Consider the following 16,187-nt stretch of genomic DNA (forward strand, 5'->3'; position numbering starts at 1 on the left):
TGGTGTGGTTTTTGTTCTTTGAGCCATTTATTTATTTCTAGAATCCAAATTATGTTTAGGAAGAGTGAACAGTGGGTGGAACTATGTAAACTCATAACCAAGACAAAACAGCCTGAACATGCTGGTCCCTGCCCTGGATAATGGATTTATTTTCTTTCCCCTGTGGTTGATTTTTTTGATAATACTGGACAATCGATTTTATCTTGTGCATCAAGTTACACAGTCAAATTTGACTGGATCTTCTTATTAAATGATGGACTTGAAGCAACCATATTTGGATTACCTAACAGTCATCAATCATGATTGGAGGTTAATTTGCAAAATCTCCAAATATTATCGGAAGCTGTTGCAAGGTATATAAATTCTTGATGTCGTATACACTACGGTGGAGTCACATATATCATCAACCTAACAGTCATCAGCCATATAAATTCTCCAAGTATACACATATATTGGAGTCACATAAGATATATATATATATATATAGTATTACACTTTGGTGGATCAACCATAACACCAACTAATTAATTAAGGGTTTTTTTGTATTGGTTTGGTTGGTTTGTAAAATCTCCAATATATGTTCCAATTTTGCTGCAGCTTAACTGGGTATTTAAATCTGGTCCCTGATCATCATGCACATATCAAACGGGGAAAACAATTTTGGAAATGCTTCAATTGGTGCGTTCCAAAGAGAGAACATTGACGGTTTGCTTAATTGCTTTTAGGTGGGATGAGATGAACAACCTGTCTCATCAGGTCCTGGGAAAATTAAACATCATCTGTGAATACTAATTGCAGAAAACTAAATGTTGTTTAAAACGCATAAATCATCCACCATTCAACTTTTTTTGAAACAGTTGTATCATTCAAAGATGCATAAACTTCAATACTATCATACAACTAGAGCAAAACTGTAAGCAACACCAATCATCAGACAACTTTTAGCAGATTTCATAATGAAATGACAACATATAAAGCTAAAAACTTAAATAGGAGAAACCAAAACCAAGAAAATAGCAAGTTAAAAAGCATGTGCTATTCAAATGATACTATTCTGCGAATCTGTGGCTGCTTGTTGTGTAACATTTGGAGCGGCTTGATCCTGTAGTTGTTTTACTGGGTCATGCATGATCTCACCAAGCATTTTTGCAGTTATTGGAAAGCCATCACACTTCTGTAAAATTTGTTTTTTCAGATCTTCCACATTTGAAGGTTTGAACTGTAACGGTGTGCTGTCCTTATCTGTGCCTTTCTCAACTGCATCTTTGAATATTTTCCAGAAGCTCTCCGTGTCTGAACGTGGTAGAAGACGAAGTAGATTTTCCTCCCCAACCATGTTCTTTGCTAATTCCTCATTCCTACTTGTCACAATAACAGCTCCACCACACCCTTTTGGTAGTCCATAAGCAAGACAATCCCATTCTCCATCACGGGATAACAAAGAATCCAACTTACCATAAAATGCTTGTGTCTCCTCTGCATCATTGTTCCTGGCATCATCAAGCACAATCAAATACCTCTTCCTATACAATTGCTGGTGAAGAGCATAGAGGAGCCCCTTGAGGCTATGATCCCCGTGAACCTTATTGATGATCTCCTCGTCAACTCCAAGGCAATCCAACATTCTCTTGACAATTGCAACCCTTGTGTCATTATCTTCATTTGGTTTTCTTGACATGCATACCCAAATCCTTGGAAGGAAGTACTTCTGAACCTCCGGCTTATTGAAAATTACTTGACACAGTGTTGTTTTTCCTACACCAGCCTTACCAACAATGCCTATTGCCTTGAATTGATCATCACTTCCTTGCCTAAGAACCAACTTTTCAAGTAATGTCACTTCATTATCAAACCCATGAACCTTAGATGCATCAACTACCCGAGTGCTCCACTGGGTAACTTGTCTCTCATATGATGAACTTACTTGACCATTAGGCTGTGCAGTAGTCGTTCCATTTGGAACCCAGCCCCTGAGCTCTTCTGTGATTTCGTTTAACTTCCTCCTTATCTTACACACGGTCAGTTGGTCTCTCCAAGATAGCATTTGGCATTCAGTCAAAACATTGTTGAGGTAGTATAACTTTTCTCTCACCTTTTCCCTGTTTGATGAGTCTGCAATCCAGGATGATTGAAAAATCTGTTCAAGCAATTTACTAATTTCCTCAAAGTAGGTGCGCAGGGGAATTTTTGAGCCACTCTCTCCCACCTTGAGGCCATTGCAAAATTGGTCCTTTAGATACTGATCAATCTCCTGTGCCATGTATTTCTACACTCTTTACAGCCTCCGCCACTAAGTAGTGTCCTCTCCAAGGTTGCAGTGAAGTTTAAAACTATGCCTTGCTGATAAACTTTTATCTGGACTTTTCTCAATAATTGGACTGGTAAAGTGGAGCCAATGGTAAGAAAGAGTTTTTAATCAGTCTTTGTAGTTTTGTAAAGACTTGAGAGAAAGTCCTCTTAATTTTTTTTTTGAACAGAAAGTCCTCTTAATTTTGGTGGAAGAAATGTGAGAAAGTTGATTTGGGTGGTCCATCCATGTGCTTGGGTCCTAACTCCTTGGGAATTTTTTTTTTTTTTTTCCTAATAAATAGGAACAACTATTTTTTCCTTTCCTTACAGGTAATTTTTATAATATTATTTTTATTACCTTCTACAGCAGGTGACTACATAAGGTTCGACACATCCACTAGCTATATTCTAAAGGCCACCTCAATCAGGAAAAGCATAAAAATATTCCAATTTGCAAAAAAGAAATGTGTTTCAATTTCAATTTTTTTATTTTTCTTATTTTATAATGTGTTTCAAATATTTTTTGGGCGTTTATTTGTAACGGTGTGAAAGACCCATAAAGTCTTGGTCTTGATCCTCGTCGTCTGGCTTTGTCTTTTTATTTATTTATTTATTTTTGGTTAAATGTTTTGTCTTTTTATTACCCTCTTCAGCAAGTGGCTACATAAAAATATATTCTAAAGGTCACCTCAATCAGAAAAAGCATAAAAATACTCGGCAAAAAAAAGGAAAAGCATAAATCCAATTTGCATAAAAGAAATGTGTTTCAATTTCAATTATTTATTTTATAATGTGTTTCAAATATTTTTTGGGCGTTTATTTGTAACAGTGTGAAAGACCAATAAAGTCTTGGTCTTGGTCCTGGTCGCCTGGTTCTGTCTTTTGACGAAGTTCTCCGTTTGCTTGTGGAATGATAATGAAGATAGGAAAAGAAGAGAGCTGAACTTTGGAACCCAAGATGACTGTTATGCTGATGAATTGAGCCTCTAGAATGTGGTTAAGTTGAGGTAAGTGTCTTAAACTTCCAAATCTTATACGACAAAGCATGCCATTTTAAAATCTTTTTTCCCTAATCTTTGCATCAGTTTCTCAGCAACCAACAAGAGGTTAGTGTACACAGTTTCATGATCTTCATTGCTGTCAAATAGCATTATAGTCTTTGTATGCATAGCATTATTCTTAGCCTCAATATATTTTTTAGAAATTTATACTGATGATTCCATAAGTGAAAACCTTAAAGGTATGTAGTCCATATATAGATAATAATGTTTCAAAATTTCATTCAATCAAAAAAGAAAAAAAAGTTTCAAAATTCAGTAGGACTAATGAATTGATTTACCATTACACTGGTCATCCATTCACACTTGATTGATGGAAATAGATATTTTTTTTGCAAATTCTTGTTCTTCTTTTTGTTTTTGTGTTTTATAATCAAATTCTATTTAACTTCTGCTTATATTTGTAGCTACTTGGAAATTAATCATCGAAGTTTTCTTCGCCAGACTTACAGAAAGTAAGAAACCAGAGGGAAGAGTATGGTTTACATCATCCCTCGCAAGTTCAAGAAGTTTTATGATACATGGAATGTCCAAACCTTTATTCTGTTTAGCCTTACACTACAGACCATTCTAATTCTGTGTGCACCGTCAAGAAAGCGAACAGGAAATGTAATAGTAATCTGGTTGATCTGGTCAGCTTACTTGCTTGCCGACTGGGCTGCTAACTTTGCAGTTGGACTTATTTCCAACAGGCAAGATGACACTTTCGGCAAAGCTGGAGTCCCTGCTGATCGTTATGACATTCTGGCATTTTGGGCTCCCTTTCTTTTGTTACACCTTGGAGGTCCAGATACCATAACTGCTTTTGCTCTGGAGGATAATGCCCTCTGGCTGAGGCACTTTGTTGGGCTTGCAACTCAGGTTGCTGCTGCTTTTATTGTCTTTGGGCAATCACTTCCCACAAACAAACTATGGGTTCCTACTGTCCTCCTGTTTATTGCTGGAACCATTAAGTATGGTGAGAGAACACGTGCTTTGTATCTTGCAAACCTGAATAAATTCCGTGAGTCGATGCTTAAACCACCTGACCCGGGGCCTAACTATGCAAAGCTCATGGAGGAATATGCTTCAAAGAAAGATGCCAAACTTCCAACTCATATGGAAATGATTGGAGAACCCAATAAAGAATCAAAGGCTGCACTTTTTGCTGAAGATGTAGGTGACCTGACGGATGACGTTGTGGTTGTGGGGCATGCTTATCGCTTCTTTAACATCTTCAAGGGTCTCATCGTGGATCTCATCTTCAGCTTCCGTGAGCGCCATGACAGCCGTCTATTTTTCCAGAAAAGAGAATCAGAAGATGCATTTAAAGTAATAGCAGTTGAACTCAACTTCATCTATGAAGTTCTCTATACTAAGGTTGTTGTAGTGCATTCAATTTTAGGATGCGTAGTCCGATTTATATCCTGGAGCGTGGTTGTGGCAGCCCTTTTGACCTTCTATTCAATTGATAAGAAAGGCTTTCATAAGATCGATGTTAGAATTACCTATACCCTGCTGTTTGGTGCTATAGGCTTGGATACAGTTGCTCTCTTTATGCTTATTTTCTCTGATTGGACTGTTGCTAGTGTCAAGAAGTCTATGGAAATTAGCTTCATACGCCCTATTGCCAAATTCGTTTGCATTCCCCTCAGGTACTATCTATCTTTTAAGAGGATAAACTGGCCTCCTCAAGAGCCTCAACAGAGTTCAAGGACTCCAGAGTCAATAAATTGCTTAGAGCGGGTTAGAAGAATCCTATTCAAGAGGTGGTCTGAATATCTCTATACATACGACTTCATAGAATATTGCCTGAAAGAACGTCCAAAAACCACGTCCCTTAATGTCTTTGATTACTTGTGGTGTTTTTTGATTTGTGTCATTGAAGCTTTTGGCCTTAAGGATTTCTATGATAGGATGAGATATGTGTCGAAGAAGCCATGTACCAAAGAGCTATGGAATTTCATCTTTGAACAGCTGAAAGAGAAATCCAAGCTCGCAGATGATCCTGAAACTGCCAAGAGGATATGTGCAGCTAGAGGTGATTGGATTCTTCAGGATAGTGAATGGAATAGTGGTAGCACTAAATTAATGTCTTATGTTGTTGATTTTGATTATGATCAGAGCCTTATGTCGTGGCATATTGCTACTGAACTCTGCTATACAAGGGACACAAACAACCCTCCCGATGGTAGCCGTGAAATCTCTAAGACCCTCTCGGATTACATGTTATATCTTCTTGTCATGCAACCTACTATGATGTCTGCTGTGGCAGGTATTGGACAAATTAGATTCCGAGATACCTGTGCGGAGGCCAAAAAGTTCTTTAGCAGTAGGGACCTAAAAGATAAAGGAACAAAAGAGGAACATAAAGAGGCTGCCTGTGAAAGACTCCTTGGTATAAATACAGATGTTCCACCTGTAGCTGTGAAGGGAGATAGAAGCAAATCTGTCTTGTTTGATGCATGTATTCTGGCCAAAGAGCTGGAAAATTTGTACAAAGATAAACCCGAAAATAAATGGAAGCTAATGAGTGAAGTGTGGGTGGAATTGCTGTCATATGCAGCAGGTCATTGCCGGGCCAATACTCATGCTGCTCAACTTAGTAAAGGAGGTGAGCTTATCACTTTTGTCTGGTTATTGATGGCGCATCTTGGCATTGGGGAGCAGTTTCAAATAAATGAGGGCCATGCAAGGGCAAAACTGATTGTGGGAAAGTAAACCGAATAAATTGGTGAATTCAATGTTTGTAGGAATGAAACTTTCTATGTAGAACTCTGTTCTTTTTTCAATATGGGGGATGAGCATTAGATTTTATTTTACTTTTGTTTACTTCCTAGGAATGGAGATGTTTGTAATGTTGTATTAAAGCACTAGTACTTCTTGTGTTCTTGCTGCTAAATTTATTTCAAGAATGCTTCTCATCATTGTCATGAATTTATTGGCCGACTGTTTAGTAGTTTGCACGGAAAGTTTTTTAATAGAGCTAGGGAACCTGAAATGCTGCATATTTCACGCCCTTTCATGGACGCACAAAAGAAGAGAAATAAAGAGAGGGTTTTGCTGCTGGAAGTATTTTGCAACCTCCAATTCGAACCCAACATTTTTACATTCACAATACTTTTACAACATTTTTACAATAAATCATAGGTGGTTAGTTATTACTGGTTCAAATTTGAACTTAACACTAAGATTGTTTTTTTACCCCAACAATAATAACTAGTAACAGCCTACCACTTATGATTTGTTATAAAAATATTGTAGACATATCATTTTTCATTTGTTAGGAGTTGAGCTGGGAATAGGAGAAGATATCTTTTACGACATGTGGGCATCATAACTAGACATATGCATGTTCTCTCTCATAATGTGTGAATCTCACAAATTGTGGTGTTCACATATTATGAGAGAATATACATATGTCAGATGTATAAGATAATTATTGTAAAGATTTATTAACCAATGCTTCAATTTTATATCCTACTAGTCGCAGACCCATTCGATATGTGGGAATATAAATATTATGTAATAAGGTATAATATATAAAAAGCAACCATTACTTCAAGTATTGTTTATTTAAAAAAAAAAAAAAAGATTTCTACAAGTATTTATTTTTTTATTTTTTATCTTTTTATCTCTACAAATATATCATTTTATTATTATTATTATTATTTTTTTATGTTTGATTAATATTTTTTTAAGGTGAACTATATTCTTCTAACTTCTATTGTAGTGTATTATATTTGCTTAATATACAACTAAACTTTATAAGTTTCAAATTTATTATTCAAATTTCTCATCTCTTATGGCCTATTTGGAAATTTAAAGAGGGATGAGAGTAGAGGGGAGGAGAGTAGTGGGGAGGAGAGTAGAGGAGAATGGTTATCCTCTACCTTGTTTGGATGTTTTTAAAATTAGTAAGGAGGAAGGGAGTAATTAGTCATTCCTCTTGTTTGGATGTTTTAAAAATTAGGATGGGGAGGAAAAGAAATGATTTAAATAGACAAATTTACCCCTATTTAAAAATAAACTTGCAACATTAGTCTATGATTAATTTATCAGTTTTGTATGGTCTTGAACCTGATTATAATTCGTCCAAATCTTAGAATATAAACACGAAACCACGATTTTCAACAACTAGTGCAGTTCAACATACAAACGCGTATCTAAAAATTCTATTATTATAGATCATACCAAAAAATATATATATATATATTGCTAATTAAAAAAATACAAGAAAAATTACAAATTATGATTTTTTTTTTTTTTTTTTGAAAAGTACTAACATATTACGAAAAATCATCAACCAAATTAGCCTACTATATCTGAAATTCAACAATTAACATGTTAATTTCCTAAACAAAACGCACATAGCAAGCCAAAGTTGAAGCAAATACATAAACTTTAGCAGATTTTTCATGAAAACTTGGAAAAGATTCGCTACGCACATTCTACACAGAGCGAGGATTGCCGATTCGATGAATCGGATCTAACATGAACCGGACGAGCCCGAAGCCGAGGCTACGAAGTCGATGAGCTCAATTAGGGTTCGACTTTTGACGTCCTTTTCGAACGAGTTCTTCGACGAGTTGGTGAAATCGAAGGTGACGCAGCAGAGACTCACTTTGCTAACGAACAGGTTCATCTTCTTGGAGTTCGGTACATCCTTGAACGGAACCAGCGACTCAATTCCGGCCACCACGCTCGCCGGAAACACCGCCGTGCGCTTTCCTCCTCCTTCGCCGTTGGATTGCGATTGTGATGTTGCACGCGACGAGTTGGAGTTACGGGTTGACTCAGCCGAAGAGTCGTTGCTCGATTTCGATGACTTCCGAGGCAGTTTGCTCCATATTTGCTTCAACATTGTAAAATTTTTTGATCAAAATCAAATACCCCTTTTTTTTTTTTTTTTTTTTTTCAGCTTAAATTTTCTCAGGAAACAAACAAAGATTATTTATATAATCGGTTTGTAATTTTGTTAATTTAAAAAGGATAAATTGAGGAATTCATTTGGTCAATAATTTATCTACTCTACTCTCCTTCTAAATCTCTCCAATTTAGGGAAATTAAAAATGAGAGGTTAGAGATAGTTGAAACCCCTCTAAACCCCTCCCCCTCCTTCCTTAAAAAACTTACAAACAAGATAATTGAATTACTCTCCTTCCCTCTACTCTACTCTACTCCCTCTCCTTTTTTAAACATCCAAATTGGCCATTAAGGAGTAAGGAAATCTAATCTAATCTAATCTAATACTATATATAATAGCAGAAGCCTTTAAGGAGGTGCTACCACGTTAGGAAAAATGCCTATCTAAAATTCTGACACATATAACTTAAAAAGGCGATACATTACATTGTTTGGCATTGCTTAACACCGTTTAAGAGTCTCTAATTATAAATAAAAAAAATTAATAGGTTAAAATTAGATGTGCACCAAGATAGAAATAGAGAGACGCAGGCAACGAGGACACGGAGAGTAACAGAGAAAGAGAGAGGCGATGAAATCAAAAAGTTTCAAAAAAAGATTTTGTAGACCCAAAACCTAGGGAGAACGGTAAACAGAGAAGGGCCCGGAGTGGGGACTGGGGAGAGAGAAAAATCTGCATCGATGAAGAGAAAAAAACCTAAATTATATTCAATTCCCCTTCTCCTTCGACAAATTCAACCGTTCTCTTTGTCTTTCTTAAAAGCAAAAACCGTATCCATTGAGTTCTCTTTCCATCAGCCCAACCTCCACCCATATACCGTCGGGAAAAACCCCACTTAAAACATCAAGTGGCTTTAAGTAAGGCCTCAATCCCAATCAACTCGATTAAAAGGGGAAAAAAAATCAGAAACTTCCATTGCCCATGTATCCATAGTTTGCAATCAGAGAACGTCTTTCAATTCCTCTACCGGTTAGTTTTTCTCTTTGCTTTTCAGTTTGTGCATTAATTATGATCAGGCTTTTATAATTTGGTTGGATTCTTTTTTTATTTAACTTTCTGGGTTATATTTTTTATTAAGGTATTTGAGTTAGATTTGGTTTTGTTTTGGGTATTAGGTTAAATTGATGTGTGTATCTATTTATGGTGTTCGGTTAAAACTCAGATGGATAGAATCAAAGTCCTTGGGTGTCAATGTTAACTTTCTAGGTTGATGAATATTCCAAATTGGGTTAAGTGTTGCATGCCAATTGTTTGATTTGTATTGTCTTTTTCTATTCTGATTGTTGTTTGGGATGTACAATTGTATTCTTTGTTTTTCTATATGTCTCCAGGGGACAAGAACAAGGTGCCCCAGAACTCAATCAAAGGTCTATTTCTACCCACCTTTATATTTGTCTTTCTACAAAAAAAAAAAAAAAAAAAAAAAAAAAAAAAAAAAAAAAAAAAAAAAAAAAAATTGTGACATGTGTTCTGGGTAATTATTTAACTATTCGGAAATCTTTGTCCCATTCAATGTTCACATAAACAAAAATGAAGGCATGAATGCCCAATGAGTATTATCTCCCCTTTCCCTTTCCTTCAGTTTAGCCTTTTCATCACCCCTGTCAACTGCTATTGTCGTTCCAACACTCCTTCAAATTCCGTTGCAACCCTTCAGTTCAATTCATTCAATTATGGGTTCTTAATATATATATAACTTGATTAATATGTATATTACTTAGGAAAAATTTGTTGTGTTTTAGGGCCTTTTATGAGAAACCCAGATGGATTTTTTTGAGGGGTTTTTTTTTATTCTTTTTTTGGTTTGTTCGGTATTGAGTTTTCCCTTTATACAGTCTAATGAAATATTTGAATTTGTTTTAGTTTCATTATTAATGTTCTAGGATATCATATAAAGTTCAATTTTGTTGTTTTTTCTTTGTTCTGACATGTTAATTGATTCAGCAAAAAAAAAAAAAAATGTTGGCCAATAAATGAGGAAGAGTAGGGCAAAGGGGAGATAGTACAAATTGAGGAATGGCAAAGCCAATACTCAATTTGATTGGTAATTTGGTACTATCTTTGTTAATTGCATTATATTTTTTAGAATTTGCTATTCCTATTCCATTGATATTGCAAGCCATAGATGGTTCTCTTAAAAAGGAACCACCATAGGTATGAGAATTACAAATTTCAAATGATTTATAAATTAGTTAGAGATATAAGTGCTCAAGTTTAATATTTCCATTATTTGTGAACAAATCCTTGGAAGTTAAGAGTTCAGTACCACCAACATCTACATTTCTTTAAATGCTTTACATATTTAAGCATGCCCACGTTGAAGACAAATTAGCTATATGTAGTAGAGGAATTGTACATATTATTAATAGTCTGCCACTTTTACCCAGTTCAATGGAGCTTTGAGTTGAACAGCTAACTGAATTCAAATACAAGAATCATGAGTGTAAGCTATTATGTCCTTCACTAATCTGTTTGAAAGGTATAGGTTAGCCAAATTTTCCTTTTGTTTATCTCTTTTTTTTGGGTTACATTTTTTTCATTTGATGTCTTTGGGTTTGAATTAGTCTTTTCCCTGCACAATATAGTCAGAATTGTTTTTGAAGTGTTTGGTTTCAATTAATTTTTTTTTTTTCTTCAATAAATTGACCTGTAAAAGTATTGTCTATCTTATTTTTCTTAAAGTCAGGAACTTCACTTTTAATTCCATTGTACCTTTTCCTTTGTCTTGGTATTTTAAAAGTTTATATGTCTTCATTATAGATAAAAGTTTATGTTACAAAAAATATATAACGAAAGCAGTTGATGAAGAAGAAATTAGTATGCATGTATTTATATATATATTTTTTGTGTGTCAGTAAATGGGTAACATTTAGTCAATGGGATTTGGATCTAAATTTGACATGGTAGCTGTTCCTAATTGGTAGACTCTCTTTTGAGTCTAGATTGTTCGATTAAAATTCCCAAAGGACCAAAACTAATTTTTGTTACTTGCCAAAACTTTCAAATCATCCAATCCTGTTTCTTAAGATACGTGGATTAGTTTTGCCAATTGAATAGTGGTTAATAGTATTCCTATTATATTTGTACTCCAAGTGATTTTAGTACCACCTTAGTACCATAGGTTGCCTATTCTCCATGACACAGGTCACTACCATCTTAATTATTCTCTACATCATTTTGCATATGTGACCGAATTTACTTCTAGATTTTTTGTGGATGGAATGTGTATAGGAACTAAGTTTGTATTTTGTAGAACCTGTTTTACATTGATGTTTATTAGGATTTATTTATTTTCAATATCTTTTTTTTCTTTTTATTTTTTTCACGTGTTTTGTGGTAGCACAGAAGCAGATAAGATCATTGGTTGTTGTTCAAGAAGAGTTACTAAATTAAATTGAAAGGTTAGGATAGCATAATTTTCTCTTTGTTGCATTTATTTTTAAATGAATGTCTTCTCATTTGTTAATGCTTGATAATTTTTTTTTAAAAGATAATTTAAAAAAAAAAGATAATTTAAAAAAAAATTAAAATTACTTTTGATCCTTTACAATGTTATCATAGAAAAAAGAATATATATATATATATATATAATGCAATAGTAGCATGTCAAACATTATATATAATGCAATGGTAGAATGACAAAGAAGGCGGATGATAATGTTTGAGAAGAGAACCAAAAGAAAATGGCATGGAAGACGAAATAATTTCCAAACTGTGTGTATTAGAAATGGTCTTACACTAGCTAGGAAAAATAGGAGAATGGTCATGGGAACAATTGGAACCATCTTCTACTAGAGTTTCATTTATACTTATTTTTGATTTAGTTGCTCCAAAGGAATGGCCAATATGCATATATTATGCTATTTCTTGAGGCGCCAGTTAATTAAAGCATCAATCATTGCAGGAAACAAAAAATTCCATCAACATTTAGAAAATACAAATGACACAAACCTCTGAAAGTTTTTTATAAAATATTTTTTAGAATTGTTATGATATAATGTTTTTACAATTAAAGTCTGAAGTTGGTTGATTTCGACACTCAATTAAATTGTATTATGCTATTGCTAGAATTTCATTGTATTTAGAATATATATCCTGAATATTAGTTTTAATTTTTATCCCTAATTATAACTAATTGTGCTCTAATGTGTTTCTTTATTACATTTTCTTAGACAATCTGACAACATTCTTAAATTTCTTGGATCAATTGTCTGCATTTAGGCAAAATTCAACGATTATTTTTATCTTGTGCTTCTTTGTTTGTTGCTCTACATTTTCCTTTGGTGTAGAATTTTGTGAGACTATTTACTATTGTAGTTTGATGCATTTCATGGATTAATACTACAGGATTTGAGTATCATAATATTTTAATTATTAATTATTGTTTGTCGAAGTCACCTATATTTGCTTCTACAAAAAACAAATACAACTATAATCTCTCTTGGACCGCCATAATTTTGTTTTGATAATCTTTTGGACCTTTGGAACATGTTTTGAATAATAAATTATTAGAGTAAAAAGAAAAAGAGAAAGCACTTTCTTTTAGCTTGAGTGCATGGGTGGTAAAGGAATACAAATTTTCTAAATCTATTTCTAAAAGGTCTATCTAAAATTTTGTTGACTGACCACGGAATTTCAAGATTAAATTTGGAAGTCTCTATGAAAGACTATTTGGATTCATGTCTTTTTCTTGCAAGTAATTATTTGATTTTATTTTTTTGGTATTATCTTAATGAAAAATGTTTATATTTTCAATTATTGTCTTTTGTAATAAATAAAAGCATCCCGCACATTGTGCAGGTTATAAGCTAGTTATCATAATAATCAAAACTCATAACAAAATTACGATATTAACTAAGCCAAAATTAAAATGAAACTAAAGGAATAAGTAATAAGCTTTATAATGATTTATAATAATAGGCTTTATAATAATTGGTAGGCAATTCAACCAAAGCTATAAAAGAGAAAGAACAAAAATTAGAGTTGTAAAGAAAAAAAAAAAAAAAAACCCTTAATTAAAGTTATAAGAAAGAACAAAAATTCACTGAGAGAGAGAGAGAGAGAGAGAGAGTACTCATAGTTTTGTGTGGGAAAAATATGGATTGAATGGGAAAATGATATCAAATTTATACAAAATAAAATGGGTAGAAGAAGAGTCAAAATATAAAAAGGAGGAAGTATAACAGTAAAGTAATGGGGAGATAAAGAGGCAAAAAGGAAAGGGAAATGTTGGAAGAAGTGTAACAGTAGGTGTGTGAACTAATAGGGAGAAAAAGAGTTTTTTTTTTTTTTTTTTTTTTTTTTTTTGAAAATAGGTTTGAGAAAAGTTTAAATAGAGAAAAGAAAAGAAAAAAAATGATGTGATTGTTAATGTGACTCAACAGAAGCGTAGCAATAATAAATGTTATGCTTCATCTTTTAGTAATATATAGATATAGATAAGACACCGTCTTGGATAATTAAATAGCACAACTATATGTGAAGTTACAGTTGCCTCACTTATACCAATTAAAACTTTAATAAACAAAAAACTTTCTCGAAAAGAATTCTTAGTTTAGTTAGATTTTTAATACTGATTTGTCTTGCTTTAGATTTGTAATATCTAATCTAAACCATAAAATGAATTCATCCAAATGGAGAAGATCATAATCAATATATATATAAAACCGAAGCCTCTGACCTCCTTACAATTTTCCACGTCAGCATTTTTTAAAAATTTTTAAATCTGATTTATTTCTTTTAATGAAATATTTATACTCTTCTTTCTCAAACCAAATACTCTTCCCGATAGAATTCTGAAACCAAACACAGAACGGCAAAACCTAAAGCAACAGTGCAAGGGCAAAACGGCAGAACCTCTCCTTTTGACAAAACCAAACCCAGCACCTCTCCTTTCGACATTACTCACCAAACGCAGAACATCTTCACTCTCTCAAACACAGATCCAAGCTATTTCACAGAAAGTTTGCAAGGGCACGATCATGGGAGCCAACGTTTTCAATCTTCGACCTAGCCTCCATATCAGAGCATTCTCTCTCGGTATCTCTCAATTAATCTATGAATAATCTCTTTTCCTATTGTCTTTAATTAGGTTTTTCTGTCAATTTAAGGATTTCATCTTTAATTAGGTTTTTTTTTTTTTGGTCAATTTAGGGATATCAATTCCTATCCCCTTTTTCTCTCTATTCTTTTTTGTTGAAGTTAGGGAAACACTCATAGAACATCAAATTCTACAGGTTTTGTAAGAAAGTGGAGATAGTATTGAAAAGTCTCCCAACCTTCAAAATCTGACAACAATCCTACAGGTTTTGCTTTGCCTTCAAGTTTTGCTTTATTTTGCTATCTAGGTTTTTTAGCACATCTGATTTAGCTTAGCTTAATCATTTGATTGATTGAATAATATTTGGGCACCTAAAACGTCAGCCTTCTCAGTCCCTTGTTTTTTTTTTTTTTTTTCAAACCTTCTACCTCTTCTGTACAAGTTCATGTCTTTTTTGTTTTGGTCTGTCTCTGATTGTAAAATGTAGGAAGAAATTTTATGTTTTTAGTTGGGTTGTAGTTGTTGTTTTGTTTTATAGTAGAATTGTAGTGAAACTCCAGCAATTATTCTTTTTAAGCTATTCTAGCAGATGTTAAGCTTATTCTTTGACATAGTTGATGTTAAGCTCTTTTGGAAAGTAATAAATCAAAATTTGATGATTTCTGATGCATTCATTCATCTTATGCATTTAATTGTAGGAAAAGGAAACTGAGTGGCTAATTATTTCAAGAAACAACAAAGGATCCTTGAAGGTTGTTTGGGTATGCTCTCTTCTAAACACACAGCAAATGTATGGTTAGAAACATGAGAGAGTTTGAATGTTAATGTTTTGATTAGAAATCAGTGTTTTTTTTTTTTTTTTTTTTTTTTCCATTTATTTTTGTAGATAAGTTTTGGTAATCAAATTTGTTTAGAAATCTATAACTATAAACAAATTTAATTAGGACTCTATAACCATTATCTTATAAATAGTTTTGTGATAATGTTTATTCTATTTTTTTAATATATATATATTTTCTGTGTACCAAACCAATTCACGGCTGTTCAATTTATAATTCTTTGTACATTTGTATTGTTCCTTCCTTGCAACAGATTTAAAACATCAGATTTCAATGAATACCAAACAGTAACAGATTTAATTCGTTGTACATTCGTTTTCTGTTTTAAAGCAGGTTTCATTCTTAATTTTTGTTCTTCCATTCACTTTTATTTAGATTTAATATTGTTGATTAATTTCTGCTTTTTATTGTCTTTCTCTTCAGTCTTTTCCTTCATTCGAATCAAGGTTAAAGGTATGGTATTCGTTTGCCTCTATACTAAATTTCTGAATTTTTTTTTTAGTATAGGTTAACTATTTACATCAAAGTTAAAAACCTAAAAGAGGCAGTGTAATTTCTCAGAAAGGCCTGATCATCTAACACTGAAAGCACAATTGGTATTAAGGCTAGTTTGTGCAGTTCATTGCAGCCTAATTCACTAGGGAAGCTACCTAAACAGTGTGTGCTAGGTTGGATAATTGATTGATTGGTGTTATTGTTGCTTTCATATGCCTCTTATATCTACGGCTGAATTCATAGATAGCGTACCTTCTTCCATTAAGAATTTTCCAATTTTGTTATTACAACTTGAGCTATGCATTTTTTGCTTGCTTATAGAAAAGGATATAAGTGCAATTTATGAAAGTTAGAATAACAATTTGTTATCATTTTTCTTTATTAAATGAAGATAGAAGAAAATTTGTTATATATTTTTTAGTTTTTCATAGATACATGTTTGTATATGAGTTTGTATAATTTTATATTTTTGTCTAATTTATTGGCCTCTTTGATGTTTCTTTTTTGGTGACTTTCATTGGCTTTACTTACACTAAGTGTTGTTTGTATTCCTGTTAATC

General features: G+C 33.2%; 2 protein-coding genes across 4 annotated transcripts; one reads left to right on the forward strand and one right to left on the reverse strand.

Moving 5' to 3' along the window:
* Positions 1 to 862: 862 nt before the first annotated feature.
* Positions 863 to 2,327, reverse strand: LOC115989759 (probable disease resistance protein At5g45490). Its single transcript, XM_031113610.1, has one exon. It carries the CDS (start codon positions 2,258 to 2,260, stop codon positions 1,040 to 1,042), a length of 1,221 nt encoding a protein of 406 aa, XP_030969470.1. The 5' UTR covers positions 2,261 to 2,327; the 3' UTR covers positions 863 to 1,039.
* Positions 2,294 to 6,263, forward strand: LOC115989758. Of its 3 annotated transcripts, XM_031113608.1 has the most exons (3): positions 2,294 to 2,398; positions 3,119 to 3,296; positions 3,755 to 6,263. In XM_031113608.1, the coding sequence occupies exon 3, from the start codon at positions 3,825 to 3,827 to the stop codon at positions 6,045 to 6,047; it is 2,223 nt and encodes a 740-aa protein (XP_030969468.1). In that variant the 5' UTR covers positions 2,294 to 2,398; positions 3,119 to 3,296; positions 3,755 to 3,824; the 3' UTR covers positions 6,048 to 6,263. The 3 variants fall into 3 exon arrangements, with proteins under 3 accessions (XP_030969468.1, XP_030969467.1, XP_030969469.1); XM_031113607.1 differs by lacking the exon at positions 2,294 to 2,398 and having other exon boundaries at positions 3,054 to 3,296; XM_031113609.1 differs by lacking the exon at positions 2,294 to 2,398 and having other exon boundaries at positions 3,054 to 3,296; positions 3,792 to 6,263.
* The last annotated feature ends 9,924 nt before the right edge of the window (positions 6,264 to 16,187 follow it).

The sequence above is a fragment of the Quercus lobata genome, chromosome 5 (genome assembly GCF_001633185.2).
Source record: "Quercus lobata isolate SW786 chromosome 5, ValleyOak3.0 Primary Assembly, whole genome shotgun sequence".
In the NCBI taxonomy this organism is placed as follows: domain Eukaryota; kingdom Viridiplantae; phylum Streptophyta; class Magnoliopsida; order Fagales; family Fagaceae; genus Quercus; species Quercus lobata.